At 46.6% G+C, this 22731-nt stretch overlaps 1 protein-coding gene across 1 annotated transcript in view; it reads left to right on the plus strand.

Annotated features, from left to right (window-relative positions):
- Positions 1–22731, plus strand: part of LOC131938782 (lachesin) — a 48749-nt gene continuing 26018 nt past the window's right edge. Inside the window, exon 1 of the mRNA XM_059296959.1 lies at positions 1–308. Coding sequence (XP_059152942.1) covers positions 236–308 — 73 coding nt within the window. The 5' untranslated portion in view covers positions 1–235. The remainder of the gene's footprint in view (positions 309–22731) is intronic.

A 22731-nucleotide genomic window follows, 5' to 3' on the forward strand; every position in this document is an offset into this window, starting at 1 on the left:
TCTGTCATAGGGCTACGGCAGAGTATACCAGATCGTCTGTCACGATAATCTGTGAGGGGGCGTGCGGCGTCTGTCATCCAAAAAAAATGTGAAGCTTGACCAAAGTCTTATGAGACAAGTAATGAGCCAGCAGTCCAAAATGTCTCGATCCTACGTCAGACGTCTGATGAGCGTGAAAGTGCAGTGGACTGCGCCACACGTGTGAGCCTACCATTCACAGCAGCTTCAATGTGCAATGGTTAGTACAAGCTGTCGGCTCAATCATGCATTGTGGATTATATTTCTTGGGATGACAACATGTTATTTTGGTAAGTGTTTCGCTTTTTCAATTTATATACAATATATATATATATATACATATATATATACATATACATATATATATATATATATATATATATATATATATATATATATATATATATATATATATATATATATATATATATATATATATATATACATATATATATACATATACATATATATATATATATATATATATATATATATATATATATATATATATATATATATATATATATGGATGTTTAAGTGAGGGCCGCTATTGACATTTACACTGCTGTGTATTGAGCACGGAGTTAGATATGGGAAAACTTGGCACGTATAAATGATTAGGAATGAATACCGGGGGGACACCGAGGGCTTACAGACCACACAGCGAGGCATTGTTTGGAGAAAGAAAATGCCCGATCCCAACAAGTGAGTTCTTTTTGTAGGAGGGGTTGGTCAGTAGGTGCTTGTGGCATTCAATTTTTCCACAACCTAGCAGTTGGCTACTAGCTGCTTGCTTATTATACAGGTCACAGTTTCATTCGTCACTAACGAGACCTAGTTTAAGCAAAGTGACACTTCTGCGTCTGCTTGCACCAGACTTCAGACTTTGTCCTGGTCTGTGAAGACATTACGTCACAGAAGACCCAATGTCATTGGTACATTAATTACTGACATCATGCTTGATGACACGATACTTGTTCTGGTATTATCCTTAAAGACGCAATTTTTGTGCAATTATCTTCAAAGACGCATTTTTCTGATATTATAGTTAATGAAACAGTTTTGGTGCTCTTATCCTTTAAGTCTCACGTTTTGTGCTATTATTATCCTAAAAGACACATTTTTTGTGTGCTATTATCCTTAAAGACACCCCTTTTATGCTATTATCTTTGAAGACACCATTTTTGTTCTATCGTTAATGACACAATTTTTAATGCCCATACTACCGTTAATGACGTCATTTTTGTTGACGTCTGATGTGATTATGTCAGCCTCATTAATTGGATCAACTTCCCCTGTCATAATACCGCCCATTTTCCCGCCATTAAGAGCAGAATATTTTTTGACCGGAAGTGAGGAGCGCACGTGTCAAGGTCGTTCTCCCATCTTTTATCTGCCATGATTTCACCAGCGCCATAAGAAAAAATGGGGGTCAACCTTTCTATCTTTCTCTTTCACCAGCGTGTAAGGTCTGCCATACAACCCCCCCCCCCTGTTTACCCCCCCCCCCTCCCCCCGCCCCCCTCACTCAGCTGACTGAGAAATCAATTCTAGCATTAATTTTAGCCACGTCATGGCCGAGTTCTCATTAAACTTTAGTTGATAAATTGTTAGCTAAATTCATCGCATACACGTTTTAATTGATGAATTTGTAACAGTCAAATGTGGGAGTATTTGTGTGGGGTGAATGTATTATTCGAGTGGGGGTGTAAAAAGGCTATGTAGGAATATAAATCTAAAAAATATTGTGGGCGTGCGCATGCGCAAAAGAATGGAGGAAATGCGGGAGATTGAAAGTAAAAGTCGTTGTTTTGGTAGTGTAGCTGCTGTATCTGTGACATCAATAAAATTGTAAAATCACCAGTGATGTGGTTTGTATTTGCCTTTGAAGTTGGGTGTGACAAAATTGTTAAGAGATGATGAGGGAGCTGGACTGGGAGGGAGAGAGATGGGAGAGAGAGATGAGAGAGATGGGAGAGAGAGGTGGGAGAGAGAGATGAGAGAGATGGGAGAGAGATGGGAGAGAAAGGTGAAGAGAGATGAGAGAGATGGGAGAGAGAGAGATGAGAGAGATGGGAGAGAGAGGTGGGAGAGAGAGATGGGAGAGAGATGGGAGAGAGAGATGAGAGAGATGGGAGAGAGAGGTGGGAGAGAGAGATGGGAGAGAGAGATGGGAGAGAGAGGTGGGAGAGAGAGATGAGAGAGATGGGAGAGAGATGGGAGAGAAAGGTGAAGAGAGATGAGAGAGAGAGAGGTGGGAGAGAAAGAAAGATGAGAAAGATGGGAGAGGGAACGGAGAGAGAGGTGGGATAGAGAGGTGGGAGAGAGATGAGAGAGAGAGGTGAGAGAGAGATGAGAAAGATGGGAGAGGGAACGGAGAGAGAGGTGGGAGAGAGAGGTGGGAGAGAAAGAGAGATGAGAGAGATGGAAGAGAGAGGTGGGAGAGAGATGGGAGAGAGAGATGAGAAAGATGGGAGAGGGAACGGAGAGAGAGGTGGGAGAGAAAGGTGAAGAGATATGAGAGAGAGAGGTGGGAGAGAAAGAGAGATGAGAAAGATGGGAGAGAGAGGTGGGAGAGAAAGGTGAAGAGATATGAGAGAGAGAGGTGGGAGAGAAAGAGAGATGAGAAAGATGGGAGAGGGAACGGAGAGAGAGGTGGGAGAGAGAGGTGGGAGAGAGATGAGAGAGATGGAAGAGAACGATGGGAGAGAAAGGTGAAGAGATATGAGAGAGAGAGGTGGGAGAGAAAGAGAGATGAGAAAGATGGGAGAGGGAACGGAGAGAGAGGTGGGAGAGAGAGGTGGGAGAGAGATGAGAGAGATGGAAGAGAGAGGTGGGAGAGAGAGATGGGAGAGAGATGGGAGAGAGAGAGGTGAGAGAGATGGAAGAGAGAGGTGGGAGAGAGAGGTGGGAGAGAGATGGGAGAGAGAGAGGTGAGAGAGAGATGAGAGAGAGATGAGAAAGATGGGAGAGGGAACGGAGAGAGAGGTGGGAGAGAGATGAGAAAGATGGGAGAGAGAGGTGGGAGAGAAAGGTGAAGAGATATGAGAGAGAGAGGTGGGAGAGAAAGAGAGATGAGAAAGATGGGAGAGGGAACGGAGAGAGAGGTGGGAGAGAGAGGTGGGAGAGAGATGAGAGAGATGGAAGAGAACGATGGGAGAGAAAGGTGAAGAGATATGAGAGAGAGAGGTGGGAGAGAAAGAGAGATGAGAAAGATGGGAGAGGGAACGGAGAGAGAGGTGGGAGAGAGAGGTGGGAGAGAGATGAGAGAGATGGAAGAGAGAGGTGGGAGAGAGAGATGGGAGAGAGATGGGAGAGAGAGAGGTGAGAGAGATGGAAGAGAGAGGTGGGAGAGAGAGGTGGGAGAGAGATGGGAGAGAGAGAGGTGAGAGAGAGATGAGAGAGAGATGAGAAAGATGGGAGAGGGAACGGAGAGAGAGGTGGGAGAGAGATGAGAGAGATGGAAGAGAGAGGTGGGAGAGAAAGGTGAAGAGATATGAGAGAGAGAGGTGGGAGAGAAAGAGAGATGAGAAAGATGGGAGAGGGAACGGAGAGAGAGGTGGGAGAGAGAGGTGGGAGAGAGATGAGAGAGATGGAAGAGAACGATGGGAGAGAAAGGTGAAGAGATATGAGAGAGGTGGGAGAGAAAGAGAGATGAGAAAGATGGGAGAGGGAACGGAGAGAGAGGTGGGAGAGAGAGGTGGGAGAGAGATGAGAGAGATGGAAGAGAGAGGTGGGAGAGAGAGATGGGAGAGAGATGGGAGAGAGAGAGGTGAGAGAGAGATGAGAGAGATGGAAGAGAGAGGTGGGAGAGAAAGGTGAAGAGATATGAGAGAGAGAGAGGTGGGAGAGAAAGAGAGATGAGAAAGATGGGAGAGGGAACGGAGAGAGAGGTAGGAGAGAGAGGTGGGAGAGAGATGAGAGAGATGGAAGAGAGAGGTGGGAGAGAGACGTGGGAGAGAGATGAGAGAGGTGGGAGAGAGAGGTGGGAGAGAGATGAGACAGATGGGAGAGGGAACGGAGAGAGAGGTGGGAGAGAAAGGTGAAGAGATATGAGAGAGATGGAAGAGAGAGGTGGGAGAGAGATGGGAGAGAGATGGGGGAGAGAGAGATGGGAGAGATGAGAGAGAGAGGTGGGAGAGAGATGAGAGAGAGAGGTGGGAGAGAAAGAGAGATGAGAAAGATGGGAGAGGGAACGGAGAGAGAGGTGGGAGAGAGAGGTGGGAGAGAGATGGGAGAGAGAGAGGTGAGAGAGAGATGAGAGAGATGAGAGAGAGAGGTGGGAGAGAGATGAGAGAGATGGGAGAGGGAACGGAGAGAGGTGGGAGAGAAAGGTGAAGAGATATGAGAGAGATGGAAGAGAGAGGTGGGAGAGAGATGGGAGAGAGATGGGGGAGAGAGAGATGGGAGAGATGAGAGAGAGAGGTGGGAGAGAGATGAGAGAGAGAGGTGGGAGAGAAAGAGAGATGAGAAAGATGGGAGAGGGAACGGAGAGAGAGATGGAAGAGAGAGGTGGGAGAGAGATGGGAGAGAGAGAGGTGAGAGAGAGATGAGAGAGATGAGAGAGAGAGGTGGGAGAGAGATGGGAGAGAGAGGTGGCTGAGAGAGATGAGAAAGATGGGAGAGGGAACGGAGAGAGATGGGAGAGAGAGGTGGCTGAGAGAGATGAGAAAGATGGGAGAGGGAACGGAGAGAGATGGGAGAGAGAGGTGGGAGAGAGATGAGAAAGATGGGAGAGAGATGAGAGAGATGGGAGAGAGCTGAGAAAGATGGGAGAGGTAACGGAGAGAGAGATGGGAGAGAGAGATGGGAGAGAGATGGGATAGAGAGGTTGTAGTGAGAGGTGGGAGAGATGAGAAAGATGGGAGAGGGAACGGAGAGAGAGGTGGGAGAGATAGGTGGGAGAGCGACGGGAGAAAGAGCTGTGAGAAAGAGAGAGTAACGTGACATTTGGTAGAGAAACGTTAACCCTTAAATTAAAAAGTGGATAATTAAGCAATGGCGTCAAAACTGTTTTTAAATGAGAAACGCGACAACGTTGAGACATGCGTTAGATAATTTTAACAGTACAATAATCAATTACTTTTAAAGTAGCCTACTATTTTCCATTACTTTAAAAGATCTACATTCGACTACTTTAACAGAACTGCATTCGATTACTCGAAAAGAACTATATGCGATTACTCCTATTGCTTGTCGCACTTTTTTACAAAGCGTTTTTATTTAAAGAATTTTTTTTCGGAATTGTCGTCAGGTAATTGACGGGACGAGTGGACGGCAGACACGTGACGGGTGTTCCAATCTTAGAGGCGGGGTTACGGGTGGGGCAGTTAGGGGTGGGGCAACAGGCATAGAGGGGTGTTTCAATCTTAGAGTGGCCAACTGTAACTTTAGTGGCCAACTGTAACTCTGGCCAACTGTAACTCTGGTGGCCAACTGTAACTCTGGCCAACTGTAACTCTTGTGGCCAACTGTAACTCTGGCCAACTGTAACTCTGGTGGCCAACTGTAACTCTGGCCAACTGTAACTCTGGCCAACTGTAACTCTGGTGGCCAACTGTAACTCTGGCCAACTGTAACTCTGGTGGCCAACTGTAACTCTGGTGGCCAACTGTAACTCTGGTGGCCAACTGTAACTCTGGCCAACTGTAACTCTGGTGGCCAACTGTAACTCTGGTGGCCAACTGTAACTCTGGCCAACTGTAACTCTGGTGGCCAACTGTAACTCTGGCCAACTGTAACTCTGGTGGCCAACTGTAACTCTGGCCAACTGTAACTCTGGTGGCCAACTGTAACTCTGGCCAACTGTAACTCTGGTGGCCAACTGTAACTCTGGCCAACTGTAACTCTGGCCAACTGTAACTCTGGTGGCCAACTGTAACTCTGGCCAACTGTAACTCTGGCCAACTGTAACTCTTGTGGCCAACTGTAACTTTAGTGGCCAACTGTAACTCTAGCCAACTGTAACTCTGGTGGCCAACTGTAACTCTGGCCAACTGTAACTCTGGCCAACTGTAACTCTTGTGGCCAACTGTAACTTTAGTGGCCAACTGTAACTCTGGCCAACTGTAACTCTGGCCAACTGTAACTCTGGTGGCCAACTGTAACTCTGGCCAACTGTAACTCTGGCCAACTGTAACTCTGGCCAACTGTAACTCTGGCCAACTGTAACTCTGGCCAACTGTAACTCTGGCCAACTGTAACTCTGGCCAACTGTAACTCTGGCCAACTGTAACTCTGGCCAACTGTAACTCTGGCCAACTGTAACTCTGGTGGCCAACTGTAACTCTGGCCAACTGTAACTCTGATGGCCAACTGTAACTCTGGCCAACTGTAACTCTGGCCAACTGTAACTCTGGCCAACTGTAACTCTGGTGGCCAACTGTAACTCTGGTGGCCAACTGTAACTCTGGCCAACTGTAACTCTGGCCAACTGTAACTCTGGCCAACTGTAACTCTGGCCAACTGTAACTCTGGCCAACTGTAACTCTGGCCAACTGTAACTCTGGTGGCCAACTGTAACTCTGGCCAACTGTAACTCTGGTGGCCAACTGTAACTTTAGTGGCCAACTGTAACTCTGGCCAACTGTAACTCTGGCCAACTGTAACTCTGGCCAACTGTAACTCTGGCCAACTGTAACTCTGGCCAACTGTAACTCTGGCCAACTGTAACTCTGGTGGCCAACTGTAACTCTGGCCAACTGTAACTCTGGCCAACTGTAACTCTGGTGGCCAACTGTAACTCTGGTGGCCAACTGTAACTCTGGCCAACTGTAACTCTGGCCAACTGTAACTCTGGTGGCCAACTGTAACTCTGGTGGCCAACTGTAACTTTAGTGGCCAACTGTAACTCTGGCCAACTGTAACTCTGGCCAACTGTAACTCTTGTGGCCAACTGTAACTCTGGCCAACTGTACCTCTGTGGCCAACTATCAAGCTGATTTAGAGAAACATAAAATATCCAAGAGACGCCTGCTGAAAATTCTGAATCATTTTAGCTTAATGAGTTTTTTTCAGCCTGGCTAACGGCGCAGTATTTTACCATCAGCAAATTGCACGTGTCACATCTACACAACTTTCCCATTGCGGCCGTGGGTCTCAAGGTTTAACTGGTCTACCCTATGGCTGGGTCTCAAGGTTTAACTGGTCTACCCCATGGCTGTAGTGGGTCTCAAGGTTTAACTGGTCTACCCTATGGCTGTAGCGGGTCTATGGCTTATTGTGTAATGGTGTGGGCTCAAAAAATTTCTTTCGGCACCCCCCCCCACACACACATATATATATATATATATATATATATATATATATATATATATATATATATATATATATATATATATATATAATCACTGGCGTCGCTATGTCGGGTGTCACCCGGTGCGACATGGTGTCACCCCACCCCTCAAGTCACAAAGTGTATGTGTGTGTGTGCCTACATGTATGTGTAAAAGCTTTAATCACTGCAGACTTAATATTAACAGTTAATAATACAGTTGGACGTAGCATTGTTTTCTCTATAGTTAGCGCGTTTACGTCATGGTATCACCCCTACCTTTTTGTAATTATAGTCGATTCGAATTAAAAAAACTATTTAACTTTAATTAATCATTAATGGAACTGGCAAAAAGCATTTTTCTTCTGTACATTTTGCCTTTTTTTGCCCTGGTGTCTTCCCTTAAATGGTGTCACCCGGTGCGGTCAGCACCCCCCGCCCCGCCCTCGCTACGCCTCTGAGATATATATATATATATATATATATATATATATATATATATATATATATAGGGCCTATATATATATATATATATATATATATATATATATATATATATATATATATATATATATATATATATATATATATATATATATATATATAAACACACAGTTACAGAGAGTGTCACCCTACTCCCTCCAACAATTTTACAGTTTTGGTTTAGTGTTACGTCTTCCTTTGCAATTGAATTATATTTACTGGATAAAACAATGTTTGACGGTACATTTTTCGATTTGGTGTCACCCCATAAATCACGCCCCCCGTCCCCGCCTTGTGACGCCACTGCAGGTTTTAGTTGTCACTTGATCAATGGCTTTACGTAATAGTTTTCATTTTAGCTCTCTGATCGGTTTAATTTTAGCTCTCTGGTCGGTTTAATTTTAGCTCTCTGATCGGTTTAATTTTAGCTCTCTGATCGGTTTAATTTTAGCTCTCTGATCGGTTTAATTTTAGCTCTCTGATCGGTTTAATTTTAGCTCTCTGATCGGTTTAATTTTAGCTCTCTGATCGGTTTAATTTTAGCTCTCTGGTCGGTTTAATTTTAGCTCTCTGATCGGTTTAATTTTAGCTCTTTGATCGGTTTACGTTTAGCTCTCAACCTATTTTTGCCAGTGTCAACACTACCGCCTTGTAGGAGAGCGTTTCATCATCGGAGTTAGAGGAGTAAGATGGATGGGGAGTATGGAAGGGGGGAATCCAAACATATATGTACAGACACACATATATATATACATATTATATATATATATATATATATATATATATATATATATATATATATATATATATATATATACATATATATATATATATGGATGTGGGGGAATGTGTGTGTGTGTGTGGGGGGGGGGGTGAAATATTTGTAGAATGGACATAACTTATCTATAGGGGGGGGGGAGAAAGATCTGATAGGAAAGATCCTCTATCAATAGCCTCACGACCTATTTTACCCCACCCCGCCCCCTCCCCCACCCACGTGTCCTCCATTCAAGCTCCACTTTAATTAAAAAGATTTCTTCGATTCTATTCACGTGTAAGCCTGTTAATAATGTATGCCTTGATGGCAGAGCGATACGAGCGATCATCGTAATCGGACAAATTACTATGAGTGTATCGATGTCTTTTTACACTTTGGCTCGACTCTTCTAGTACGACAAAAGGCGATACATGTATTATATTTTTATAGTATCGATTCTCTATTTTTTAGTGCGTAGATTAGCGTTGTTAAGAGAAGTTTGGTTTAAGTTTACGTTAGCTGGTTGATAAAAGTGGTTACATGGTTAAACAACCAGATGAAAGTTGTTACATGGTTAAAATACTGATAATGAAAGTGGTTAATTGGTTGAGAAACAAAAAAAAATGAAAGTGGTTACAGCCACCGTAACGCCCCCCCCCCTTTGTAAAACTGGGTCACTAGTGAGTGTTTATGTTGTGGCCCGGGGCAGGGAGGGAGGGAGGGAGGGAGGGAGGGAGGGAGGGAGGGAGGGAAGGAAGGAGGGAGGGAGGGGGAGCCAGTGGTCAAGTGACGCTGGTCTGTTCAGTTGTGGCCCGGGCCAAGTGACGCCTACGGCTAATGGTTACATGTGCTGTAGCCAGTGGTCAAGTGACGCCTACGGCTAATGGGTTGCATGTGCTGTAGCCAGTGGTCAAGTGACGCCTACGGCTAATGGGTTGCATGTGCTGTAGCCAGTGGTCAAGTGACGCCTACGGCTAATGGTTGCATGTGCTGTAGCCAGTGGTCAAGTGACGCCTACGGCTAATGGGTTGCATGTGATGTAGCCAGTGGTCAAGTGACGCCTACGGCTAATGGTTGCATGTGCTGTAGCCAGTGGTCAAGTGACGCCTACGGCTTATGGTTGCATGTGCTGTAGCCAGTGGTCAAGTGACGCCTACGGCTAATGGGTTGCATGTGCTGTGGTCAAGTGACGCCTACGGCTAATGGGTTGCATGTGCTGTGGTCAAGTGACGCCTACGGCTAATGGTTGCATGTGCTGTAGCCAGTGGTCAAGTGACGCCTACGGCTAATGGTTGCATGTGCTGTAGCCAGTGGTCAAGTGACGCCTACGGCTAATGGTTGCATGTGCTGTGGTCAAGTGACGCCTACGGCTAATGGGTTGCATGTGCTGTGGTCAAGTGACGCCTACGGCTAATGGTTGCATGTGCTGTAGCCAGTGGTCAAGTGACGCCTACGGCTAATGGGTTGCATGTGATGTAGCCAGTGGTCAAGTGACGCCTACGGCTAATGGGTTGCATGTGATGTAGCCAGTGGTCAAGTGACGCCTACGGCTAATGGTTACATGTGCTGTAGCCAGTGGTCAAGTGACGCCTACGGCTAATGGGTTGCATGTGATGTAGCCAGTGGTCAAGTGACGCCTACGGCTAATGGGTTGCATGTGCTGTGGTCAAGTGACGCCTACGGCTAATGGGTTGCATGTGATGTAGCCAGTGGTCAAGTGACGCCTACGGCTAATGGTTACATGTGCTGTAGCCAGTGGTCAAGTGACGCCTACGGCTAATGGTTACATGTGCTGTAGCCAGTGGTCAAGTGACGCCTACGGCTAATGGGTTGCATGTGCTGTAGCCAGTGGTCAAGTGACGCCTACGGCTAATGGGTTGCATGTGATGTAGCCAGTGGTCAAGTGACGCCTACGGCTAATGGGTTGCATGTGCTGTAGCCAGTGGTCAAGTGACGCCTACGGCTAATGGGTTGCATGTGCTGTAGCCAGTGGTCAAGTGACGCCTACGGCTAATGGTTACATGTGCTGTAGCCAGTGGTCAAGTGACGCCTACGGCTAATGGGTTGCATGTGCTGTAGCCAGTGGTCAAGTGACGCCTACGGCTAATGGTTGCATGTGCTGTAGCCAGTGGTCAAGTGACGCCTACGGCTAATGGGTTGCATGTGCTGTAGCCAGTGGTCAAGTGACGCCTACGGCTAATGGGTTGCATGTGCTGTGGTCAAGTGACGCCTACGGCTAATGGTTGCATGTGCTGTGGTCAAGTGACGCCTACGGCTAATGGTTGCATGTGCTGTAGCCAGTGGTCAAGTGACGCCTAATGGTTGCATGTGCTGTAGCCAGTGGTCAAGTGACGCCTACGGCTAATGGGTTGCATGTGCTGTGGTCAAGTGACGCCTACGGCTAATGGTTACATGTGCTGTAGCCAGTGGTCAAGTGACGCCTACGGCTAATGGGTTGCATGTGCTGTGGTCAAGTGACGCCTACGGCTAATGGTTGCATGTGCTGTAGCCAGTGGTCAAGTGACGCCTACGGCTAATGGTTGCATGTGCTGTAGCCAGTGGTCAAGTGACGCCTACGGCTAATGGTTGCATGTGCTGTAGCCAGTGGGGACCTGATTGACTAAAGGCTGGGCCCAGTGGTCACGTGGTCTGGTCTTGGTAAATTACAATGGGATCAAGAGCCGGACCATGGTGTTGACCAACTAAACACCAACTGCTCACATCTCCTTACATCTTACATTTTCATTATCTGCTCACATCTCCTTAGTCTCCTTACATCTATTCAATCGCCTTACACTGTAAGTAATAAAACTTACACCATTTTATTCTGTCCTTACATTTCCTTACAGTTTTACCCACATCAAGTCTTACTTAGATCAAGTGCTTCACTGAAATCTGAGAGTCGATTATGTATGAAGGGCCTGATTAGTGCATAGTCTAATACTCGATATCTAGAATAATCGATGCCCGTCACGTATCGAGCCTGTTGACATATCGACTTTTTATGAAACAATTTTCGACTATTTGGAAACCGAAGAACCTTTTCCGGGCAACAAATCCAACAGCGACGTCACTTGTGGTGTGTCGTAAAGACTTGGGGAAAAAGTCAGACCCCAGCAGCTTAAAGATAACACCGTCAGACATGTTTACGATGTCGTAGTTAGTGAGTCTGACCAGTGATGGGGGTGGAGGAGGGGGGAGGGGGGGTCAGTGGTCATCCAACAAATGGCTGCCCGTCATTTCTCACCGCGATCACGTGTACAGGTGTATAAATGTGTCTCACAATTTGTCTGTGTGTCTGTGGGGGTGTTCCTTTGTGTGTCTGTGGGGGTGTTCCTTTGTGTGTTTGTGGGGGTGTTCCTTTGTGTCTGTGGGGGTGTTCCTTTGTGTGTTTGTGGGGGTGTTCCTTTGTGTGTCTGTGGGGGTGTTCCTCTGTGTGTCTGTGGGGGTGTTCCTTTGTGTGTCTGTGGGGGTGTTCCTCTTTGTGTCTGTGGGGGTGTTCCTTTGTGTGTCTGTGGGGGTGTTCCTCTGTGTGTCTGTGGGGGTGTTCCTCTTTGTGTCTGTGGGGGTGTTCCTCTGTGTGTCTGTGGGGGTGTTCCTCTGTGTGTCTGTGGGGGTGTTCCTGTGTGTCTGTGGGGGTGTTCCTTTGTGTGTCTGTGGGGGTGTTCCTCTGTGTGTCTGTGGGGGTGTTCCTTTGTGTGTCTGTGGGGGTGTTCCTCTTTGTGTCTGTAGGGGTGTTCATCTGTGTGTCTGTGGGGGGTGTTCCTCTTTGTGTCTGTGGGGTGTTCCTCTGTGTGTCTGTGGGGGTGTTCCTCTTTGTGTCTGTGGGGGTGTTCTCTGTGGGGGTGTTCTCTGTCGGGTTGTTCCTCTGTGTGTCTGTGGGGGTGTTCCTCTGTGTGTCTGTGGGGGTGTTTATGTGTTTGTGAGGCTGTGTGAGTGTCAGTTTGTCTATGTGTATATCTGTCTTTGTATTTATCTGTGCGCATGTCTGTGTGCGTGTGTATGTGTGTTTGTGTCTGCGTGCGTGTGTCTGTGTGCGTGAGTCTGTGTGCGAGTGTCTGTGTGCGTGTGTCTGTGTGTGTCTGTGTGGGTGTGTATGTGTGCGTGTGTCTGTGTCTGTGTGCGTGTGTCTGTGTGCGTGTGTCTATGTGCGTGTGTCTGTGTGCGGGTGTCTATGTGCGTGTGTCTGTGCGCTTGTGTCTGTGTGCGTGTGTATGTGTGTTTGTGTCTGCGTGCGTGTGTCTGTGTGCGTGTGTCTGCGTGTCTGTGTGCGTGTGTCTGTGTGTTTGTGTCTGTGTGCGTGTGTCTGTGTGCGTGTGTCTGTGTGCGTGTGTCTGTGTGTCTGTGTGCGTGTGTCTGTGTGCGGACATTGAGCAGGATGAACTATTTGTTGAGCGTCAACTTCCCTGATAAATTTGACATTTTGTGACCAGAAATCAATCATTGCCCGCTCTCCTTTAGGATTCAATGAATTCAGATAGAATCAATCACTCCCCTGTACAAATATTGGTCCTGTATTGTACGTCCCTATACAATGTCGTACAAATATTGGTCCTGTATTGTACGTCCCACCCCGTACAATGACGTACAAATATTGGTCCTGTATTGTACGTCCCACCCCGTACAATGACGTACAAATATTGGTCCTGTATTGTACGTCCCCCCCCCCCCCGTACAATGTCGTACAAATATTGGTCCTGTATTGTACGTCCCTATACAATGTCGTACAAATATTGGTCCTGCATTGTACGTCCCTGTACAATGACGTACAAATATTGGTCCTGTATTGTACGTCCCACCCCGTACAATGACGTACAAATATTGGTCCTGTATTGTACGTCCCTATACAATGTCGTACAAATATTGGTCGTGTATTGTACGTCCCACCCCGTACAATGACGTTCAAATATTGGTCCTGTATTGTACGTCCCTATACAATGTCGTACAAATATTGGTCCTGTATTGTACGTCCCACCCCGTACAATGTCGTACAAATATTCGTCCTGTATTGTACGTCCCTATACAATGACGTACAAATATTGGTCCTGTATTGTACGTCCCACCCCGTACAATGTCGTACAAATATTGGTCCTGTATTGTACGTCCCACCCCGTACAATGTCGTACAAATATTGGTCCTGTATTGTACGTCCCACCCCGTACAATGACGTACAAATATTGGTCCTGTATTGTACGTCCCTATACAATGTCGTACAAATATTGGTCCTGTATTGTACGTCCCACCCCGTACAATGACGTACACATATTGACTCTGTATTGTACGTCCCACCCCGTACAATGGCATACAAATATTGGTCCTGCATTGTACGTCCCTGTACAATGACGTACACGGGAACAGGACATTTCCCCCTGTCAATTACCCCCCGGATATTCCCCCCCCGACATTACCCCCCCAGAGTAATTACCCCCCTGTCAATTACCCCCCTGTCAATTACCCCCCGCACAGTAGGACATTACCCCCCCCCCCCCCGGACAGGGTTAGAGTTAGGGTTAGGGCTAGGTTTAGGGTTAGGGTTAGGGCTAGGGTTACGGTTAGGGTTAGGGTTAGGGTTAGGGTTAGGGCTAGGGCTAGGGTTAGGGTTAGGGTTAGGGTTAGGGTTAGCGTTAGGGTTAGGGTTAGGGCTAGGGCTAGGGCTAGGGTTAGGGTTAGGGTTAGGGTTAGGGTTAGGGCTAGGGCTAGGGTTAGGGTTAGGGTTAGGGTTAGGGTTAGCGTTAGGGTTAGGGTTAGGGCTAGGGCTAGGGTTAGGGTTAGGGTTAGGGTTAGGGTTAGGCCCTAACCCTAACCCTAACCCTAGCCCTAGCCCTAACCCTAACCGTTAGGGTTAGGGCTAGGGCTAGGGCTAGGGCTAAGTTTAGGTTTAGGTTTAGGGCTAGGGTTAGGGTTAGGGCTAGGGTTAGGGTTAGAGCTAGTTTTAGGGTTAGGGTTGTGTCTAGCTTTGGTTTTGGTTTTGTGTGAAGTTTTAGGCTAAGGTGGGTGCTTAGGTTTTGGTCTTTTTCTTAATGTTTGGATTAAAGGAGTATATAGGTATAAAATTCTAGTTAGAGTTAGGATTTTAACTTGAGAGGGGGGGGGGGGGTAATTCCCCGGGGGGGGGGGGGGGTAATTGACAGGGGGGTAATTGACAGGGGGGTAATTGCTCCGGGGGGTAAATACGGGGGGGAAATGTCCGGGGGGGAAATATCCAGGGGGGTAATGTCCTGTAGCCGACGTACACATATTGATCCTGTATTGTACGTCCCACCCCGTACAATGTCGTACAAATATTGGTCCTGTGTTGTACGTCCCACCCCGTACAATGACGTACAAATATTGGTCCTGTATTGTACGTCCCTATACAATGTCGTACAAATATTGGTCCTGTATTGTACGTCCCACCCCGTACAATGTCGTACAAATATTGGTCCTGTATTGTACGTCCCTGTACAATGACGTACAAATATTGGTCCTGCATTGTACGTCCCTGTACAATGACGTACACATATTGATCCTGTATTGTACGTCCCCCCCGTACAATGTCGTACAAATATTGGTCCTGTATTGTACGTCCCACCCCGTACAATGACGTACAAATATTGGTCCTGCATTGTACGTCCCACCCCGTACAATGACGTACAAATATTGGTCCTGTATTGTACGGTCCCTCCCCCCCCCCCCCCTTACAATGACGTACAAATATTGGTCCTGTATTGTACGGTCCCTCCACCCCCCCCCCCCTTACAATGACGTACAAATATTGGTCCTGTATTGTACGGTCCCTCCCCCCCCTTACAATGACGTACAAATATTGGTCCTGTATTGTACGTCCCACCCCGTACAATGGCATACAAATATTGGTCCTGTATTGTACGTCCCACCCCGTACAATGACGTACAAATATTGGTCCTGTATTGTACGTCCCTATACAATGTCGTACAAATATTGGCCCTGTATTGTACGTCCCACCCCATACAATGGCATACAAATATTGGTCCTGTATTGTACGTCCCTGATCAATGACGTACACATATACGTACAAGTATTGGTCTTTAATAAAGGATTATTGGCCCACTATTGGCCGTCTGATGCAAATACTGTCCTTACTGGCATGAATAATTAATTCGGCATCTCTGGTCATACCAGTCAAAACACGCAGCACAAACGACGCTTTGATTAATACATGTCCGAATAAAATCAGACAGGTTTCAGACGAGAGAATGAGCTAGAGACAGTAGCCTAACAGATATAAGCTGTTAATTCAAACCAGCACGCCCGTTTAAATAAAGTAAATTGATATCTAAAAGCATTATATTATATTTTAAAGCTCGATTATAAACATAGTTGAAAACAGAAAGTGTCTTAATTGACTTAATAACACAATCTACTAAAAGCCTTCACATTTAAGCTGGACGTTGTATTTGAAAGCATTTTGTTTCGTTTACTGTACCAACAGCTGACTGTTAGGTTCTTGAAGTTTTTTTGTAAGACAGCCATCAAAATTGTTATGCTACAGGCTAGACAGCCATCAGTACTGTCATGCTACAGGCTAGACAGCCATCAGTACTGTCATGCTACAGGCTAGACAGCCATCAGTACTGTCATGCTACAGGCTAGACAGCCATCAGTACTGTCATGCTACAGGCTATGTTAGACAGCCATCAGTACTGTCATGCTACAGGCTATGTTAGACAGCCATCAGTACTGTCATGCTACAGGCTAGACAGCCATCAGTACTGTCATGCTACAGGCTATGTTAGACAGCCATCAGTACTGTCATGCTACAGGCTAGACAGCCATCAGTACTGTCATGCTACAGGCTATGTTAGACAGCCATCAGTACTGTCATGCTACAGGCTAGACAGCCATCAGTACTGTCATGCTACAGGCTATGTTAGACAGCCATCAGTACTGTCATGCTACAGGCTAGACAGCCATCAGTACTGTCATGCTACAGGCTAGACAGCCATCAGTACTGTCATGCTACAGGCTAGACAGCCATCAGTACTGTCATGCTACAGGCTATGTTAGACAGCCATCAGTACTGTCATGCTACAGGCTATGTTAGACAGCCATCAGTACTGTCATGCTACAGGCTATGTTAGACAGCCATCAGTACTGTCATGCTACAGGCTATGTTAGACAGCCATCAGTACTGTCATGCTACAGGCTATGTTAGACAGCCATCAGTACTGTCATGCTACAGGCTATGTTAGACAGCCATCAGTACTGTCATGCTACAGGCTATGTTAGACAGCCATCAGTACTGTCATGCTACAGGCTAGACAGCCATCAGTACTGTCATGCTACAGGCTAGACAGCCATCAGTACTGTCATGCTACAGGCTATGTTAGACAGCCATCAGTACTGTCATGCTACAGGCTATGTTAGACAGCCATCAGTACTGTCATGCTACAGGCTAGACAGCCACCAGTACTGTCATGCTACAGGCTATGTTAGACAGCCATCAGTACTGTCATGCTACAGGCTATGTTAGACAGCCATCAGTACTGTCATGCTACAGGCTATGTTAGACAGCCATCAGTACTGTCATGCTACAGGCTAGACAGCCATCAGTACTGTCATGCTACAGGCTATGTTAGACAGCCACCAGTACTGTCATGCTACAGGCTAGACAGCCATCAGTACTGTCATGCTACAGGCTATGTTAGACAGCCATCAGTACTGTCATGCTACAGGCTATGTTAGACAGCCATCAGTACTGTCATGCTACAGGCTATGTTAGACAGCCATCAGTACTGTCATGCTACAGGCTATGTTAGACAGCCATCAGTACTGTCATGCTACAGGCTATGTTAGACAGCCATCAGTACTGTCATGCTACAGGCTATGTTAGACAGCCATCAGTACTGTCATGCTACAGGCTATGTTAGACAGCCATCAGTACTGTCATGCTACAGGCTAGACAGCCATCAGTACTGTCATGCTACAGGCTAGACAGCCATCAGTACTGTCATGCTACAGGCTATGTTAGACAGCCATCAGTACTGTCATGCTACAGGCTATGTTAGACAGCCATCAGTACTGTCATGCTACAGGCTAGACAGCCACCAGTACTGTCATGCTACAGGCTATGTTAGACAGCCATCAGTACTGTCATGCTACAGGCTATGTTAGACAGCCATCAGTACTGTCATGCTACAGGCTATGTTAGACAGCCATCAGTACTGTCATGCTACAGGCTAGACAGCCATCAGTACTGTCATGCTACAGGCTATGTTAGACAGCCACCAGTACTGTCATGCTACAGGCTAGACAGCCATCAGTACTGTCATGCTACAGGCTATGTTAGACAGCCATCAGTACTGTCATGCTACAGGCTATGTTAGACAGCCATCAGTACTGTCATGCTAAGGCTATGTTAGACAGCCATCAGTACTGTCATGCTACAGGCTATGTTAGACAGCCATCAGTAGGCCTACTGTCACTGCTTCATTATGGCCGACCCATTCATGCCTGCGCTAACTTATTCACTCGTCTATAGCATGTCATTTACTTGTTTTAATTATTGACTTGCTGATTACACTTTTTGCCTGTTGTAATTATCTAAACCAACCACTCAAATATTCTGCTCGTCAAACTTTGTTTCCTGTAAGCGACCTTTGACCTCTTGTTTTTTTAGTCACGTGTCTCCCGTGAAATTGTCAGTCGTGAAATAAAAAAGCTTTCTAGCCCTCCATTTTCTTTCTAAACCCAGGCACTAAGCTTGGCTTTATCAAGGCAGCTTCTTGGGAATTACGGTCTGAGGATCACGGTGGAACGGTGGATGGTCTATTGTGGTGGTTGGTGTGTTGTGGTGATGTGTTGTGGTGGATGGTTTGTTGTGGTGATGTGTTGTGGTGATGTGTTGTGGTGATGTGTTGTGGTGATGTGTTGTGGTGATGTGTTGTGGTGATGTGTTGTGCTGATGTGTTGTGGTGATGTGTTGTGGTGATGTGTTGTGGTGATGTGTTGTGGTGATGTGTTGTGGTGATGTGTTGTGGTGATGTGTTGTGGTGATGTGTTGTGGTGATGTGTTGTGGTGATGTGTTGTGGTGATGTGTTGTGGTGGATGGTGTTTTATGGTGGATGGTGAGTTGTGGTGGATATTGTGTTGTGATGATGTGTTGTGGTGATGTGTTGTGGCGGATGGTGTTTTATGGTGGATGGTGAGTTGTGGTGGATATTGTGTTGTGATGATGTGTTGTAGTGATGTGTTGTGGTGGATGGTGTGTTGTGGTGGATGGTGAGTTGTGGTGGATATTGTGTTGTGATGATGTGTTGTGGTGATGTGTTGTGGTGGATGGTGATCAAGCCCTACTTGATTTGACCGCTGAGGTCCTGATAGAACTGATCAAGCCCTACTTGACTGCTGAGGTCCTGATAGAACTGATCAAGCCCTACTTGATTTGACCGCTGAGGTCCTGATAGAACTGATCAAGCCCTACTTGATTTGACCGCTGAGGTCCTGATAGAACTGATCAAGCCCTACTTGATTTGACCGCTGAGGTCCTGATAGAACTGATCAAGCCCTACTTGACTGCTGAGGTCCTGATAGAACTGATCAAGCCCTACTTGATTTGACCGCTAAGGTCCTGATAGAACTGATCAAGCCCTACTTGATTTGACTGCTGAGGTCCTTATAGAACTGATCAAGCCCTACTTGATTTGACTGCTGAGGTCCTGATAGAACTGATCAAGCCCTACTTGATTTGACCGCTGAGGTCCTGATAGAACTGATCAAGCCCTACTTGATTTGACTGCTGGGGTCTTGATAGAACTGATCAAGCCCTACTTGATTTGACTGCTGAGGTCCTGATAGAACTGATCAAGCCCTACTTGATTTGACCGCTGAGGTCCTGATAGAACTGATCAAGCCCTACTTGATTTGACCGCTGAGGTCCTGATAGAACTGATCAAGCCCTACTTGACTGCTGAGGTCCTGATAGAACTGATCAAGCCCTACTTGATTTGACCGCTAAGGTCCTGATAGAACTGATCAAGCCCTACTTGATTTGACTGCTGAGGTCCTTATAGAACTGATCAAGCCCTACTTGATTTGACTGCTGAGGTCCTGATAGAACTGATCAAGCCCTACTTGATTTGACCGCTGAGGTCCTGATAGAACTGATCAAGCCCTACTTGATTTGACTGCTGGGGTCTTGATAGAACTGATCAAGCCCTACTTGATTTGACTGCTGAGGTCCTGATAGAACTGATCAAGCCCTACTTGATTTGACTGCTGAGGTCCTGATAGAACTGATCAAGCCCTACTTGATTTGACTGCTGAGGTCCTTATAGAACTGATCAAGCCCTACTTGATTTGACCGCTGAGGTCCTGATAGAACTGATTAAGCCCTACTTGATTTGACCGCTGAGGTCCTGATAGAACTGATCAAGCCCTACTTGATTTGACCGCTGAGGTCCTGATAGAACTGATCAAGCCCTACTTGATTTGACTGCTGAGGTCCTTATAGAACTAATCAAGCCCTACTTGATTTGACTGCTGAGGTCCTGATAGAACTAATCAAGCCCTACTTGATTTGACTGCTGAGGTCCTGATAGAACTGATCAAGCCCTACTTGATTTGACCGCTGAGGTCCTGATAGAACTGATCAAGCCCTACTTGATTTGACCGCTGAGGTCCTGATAGAACTGATCAAGCCCTACTTGATTTGACCGCTGAGGTCCTTATATAACTGATCAAGCCCTACTTGATTTGACCGCAGAGGTCCTTATAGAACTGATCAAGCCCTACTTGATTTGACTGCTGAGGTCCTGATAGAACTGATCAAGCCCTACTTGATTTGACCGCTGAGGTCCTTATAGAACTGATCAAGCCCTACTTGATTTGACCGCTGAGGTCCTGATAGAACTGATCAAGCCCTGCTAGATTTGACTGCTGTGGTCCTGATAGAACTGATCAAGCCCTACTTGATTTGACCGCTGAGGTCCTGATAGAACTAATCAAGCCCTACTTGATTTGACTGCTGAGGTCCTGATAGAACTGATCAAGCCCTACTTGATTTGACTGCTGAGGTCCTGATAGAACTGATCAAGCCCTACTAGATTTGACTGCTGTGGTCCTGATAGAACTGATCAAGCCCTACTTGATTTGACCGCAGAGGTCCTGATAGAACTGATCAAGCCCTACACAAGCCCTACTTGATTTGACCACTGAGGTCCTGATAGAACTGATCAAGCCCTACACAAGCCCTACTTGATTTGACCGCAGAGGTCCTGATAGAACTGATCAAGCCCTACTTGATTTGACCGCAGAGGTCCTGATAGAACTGAGCAAGCCCTACTTGATTTGACCGCAGAGGTCCTGATAGAACTGATCAAGCCCTACTTGATTTGACTGCTGAGGTCCTTATAGAACTGATCAAGCCCTACTTGATTTGACCGCTAAGGTCCTGATAGAACTGATCAAGCCCTACTTGATTTGACTGCTGAGGTCCTGATAGAACTGATCAAGCCCTACTTGATTTGACTGCTGAGGTCCTGATAGAACTGATCAAGCCCTACTTGATTTGACTGCTGAGGTCCTGATAGAACTGATCAAGCCCTACTTGATTTGACTGCTGAGGTCCTGATAGAACTGATCAAGCCCTACTTGATTTGACCGCTGAGGTCCTGATAGAACTGATCAAGCCCTACTTGATTTGACTGCTGAGGTCCTGATAGAACTGATCAAGCCCTACTTGATTTGACCGCTGAGGTCCTGATAGAACTGATCAAGCCCTACTTGATTTGACTGCTGAGGTCCTGATAGAACTGATCAAGCCCTACTTGATTTGACCGCTGTGGTAAACGGGAGACCTTTTGTCCGCAGCAAGCATGGGTCAATAACTGCTTTTGTCGATACTTTGTCAGGGGACACAACCCGCCATGCATCAATTCCATTAGCCTAGGGTTGCACCCCCTAATCCCCTGCCTCAATAACACGTAAATATCCAATTGTGTGTTGAATGAAAAGCCCGACGGTACGTGGGTCAAATTTGATCCATTAGAGGGCGCAACACAGCAGTGTTAGATCAGGGGAGATAATCACACGTCATTAGAGCAATCAGGGCACACAAGAGCCACGGGAGTTTTCACGGAGCTCTGGCCACTTTAGGTAGATATTGTTTAATGGGCTCCTTAACACGGCATCTGTCGATCAAAGGAAAACATTCGTCAGACCCCGTCTAACTCTCTAGCCATAGTGGCAGGGATATCAGCTAGCTGTAGCCATATTGGCAGGAATGTGAGTGTCTAATGGCCCTGTATTTGATGGCCCACTATCTGATGGCCCTAAGTCTGATGGCCCTCTATCTGATGGCCCTAAATCCGATGGCCCACTATCTGATGGCCCTAAGTCTGATGGCCCTAAGTCTGATGGCCCTCTATCTGATGGCCCTAAATCCGATGGCCCACTATCTGATGGCCCTAAGTCTGATGGCCCTAAGTCTGATGGCCCACTATCTGATGGCCCTAAGTCTGATGGCCCACTATCTGATGGCCCTAAGTCTGATGGCCCACTATCTGATGGCCCTAAGTCTGATGGCCCACTATCTGATGGCCCACTATCTGATGGCCCACTATCTGATGGTCCCTATGGCCCCGAGTCTGATGAGCCAGTATTTGATGGCCCTAAGTCTGATGGCCCACTATCTGGTGGCCCTAAGTCTGATGGCCCACTATCTGATGGCCCTAAGTCTGATTGCCCACTATCTGATGGTCCCTATGGCCCCGAGTCTGATGAGCCAGTATCTGATGGCCCTAAATCTGATGGCCCACTATTAGATGGCCTCGAGTCTGATGAGCCAGTATCTGATGGCCCTAAGTCGGATGGGCCAGTATCTGATGGCCCACTATTAGATGGCCTCGAGTCTGATGAGCCAGTATCTGATGTGTTGAACTTATGTTGAACAATACTGTCAGCCACTACGTACACAGTACTGGCCGGATTAGCCACTGGTCAGCCGTGTAGGCTACTAAAGACTAAGAAAATCTGTGTCAAATCTTCCCAGCCGTGTAGGCTACTAAAGACCAAGAAAATCTGTGTCATATCTTCCCAGCCGTGTAGGCTACTAAAGACCAAGAAAATCTGTGTCAAATCTTCCCAGCCGTGTAGGCTACTAAAGACAAGAAAATCTGTGTCAAATCTTCCCAGCCGTGTAGGCTACTAAAGACTAAGAAAATCTGTGTCATATCTTCCCAG

Source organism: Physella acuta, unplaced genomic scaffold (assembly GCF_028476545.2).
Source record: "Physella acuta isolate Inbredline_101_S28 unplaced genomic scaffold, ASM2847654v3 ptg000257l, whole genome shotgun sequence".
Lineage (NCBI taxonomy): Eukaryota > Metazoa > Mollusca > Gastropoda > Physidae > Physella > Physella acuta.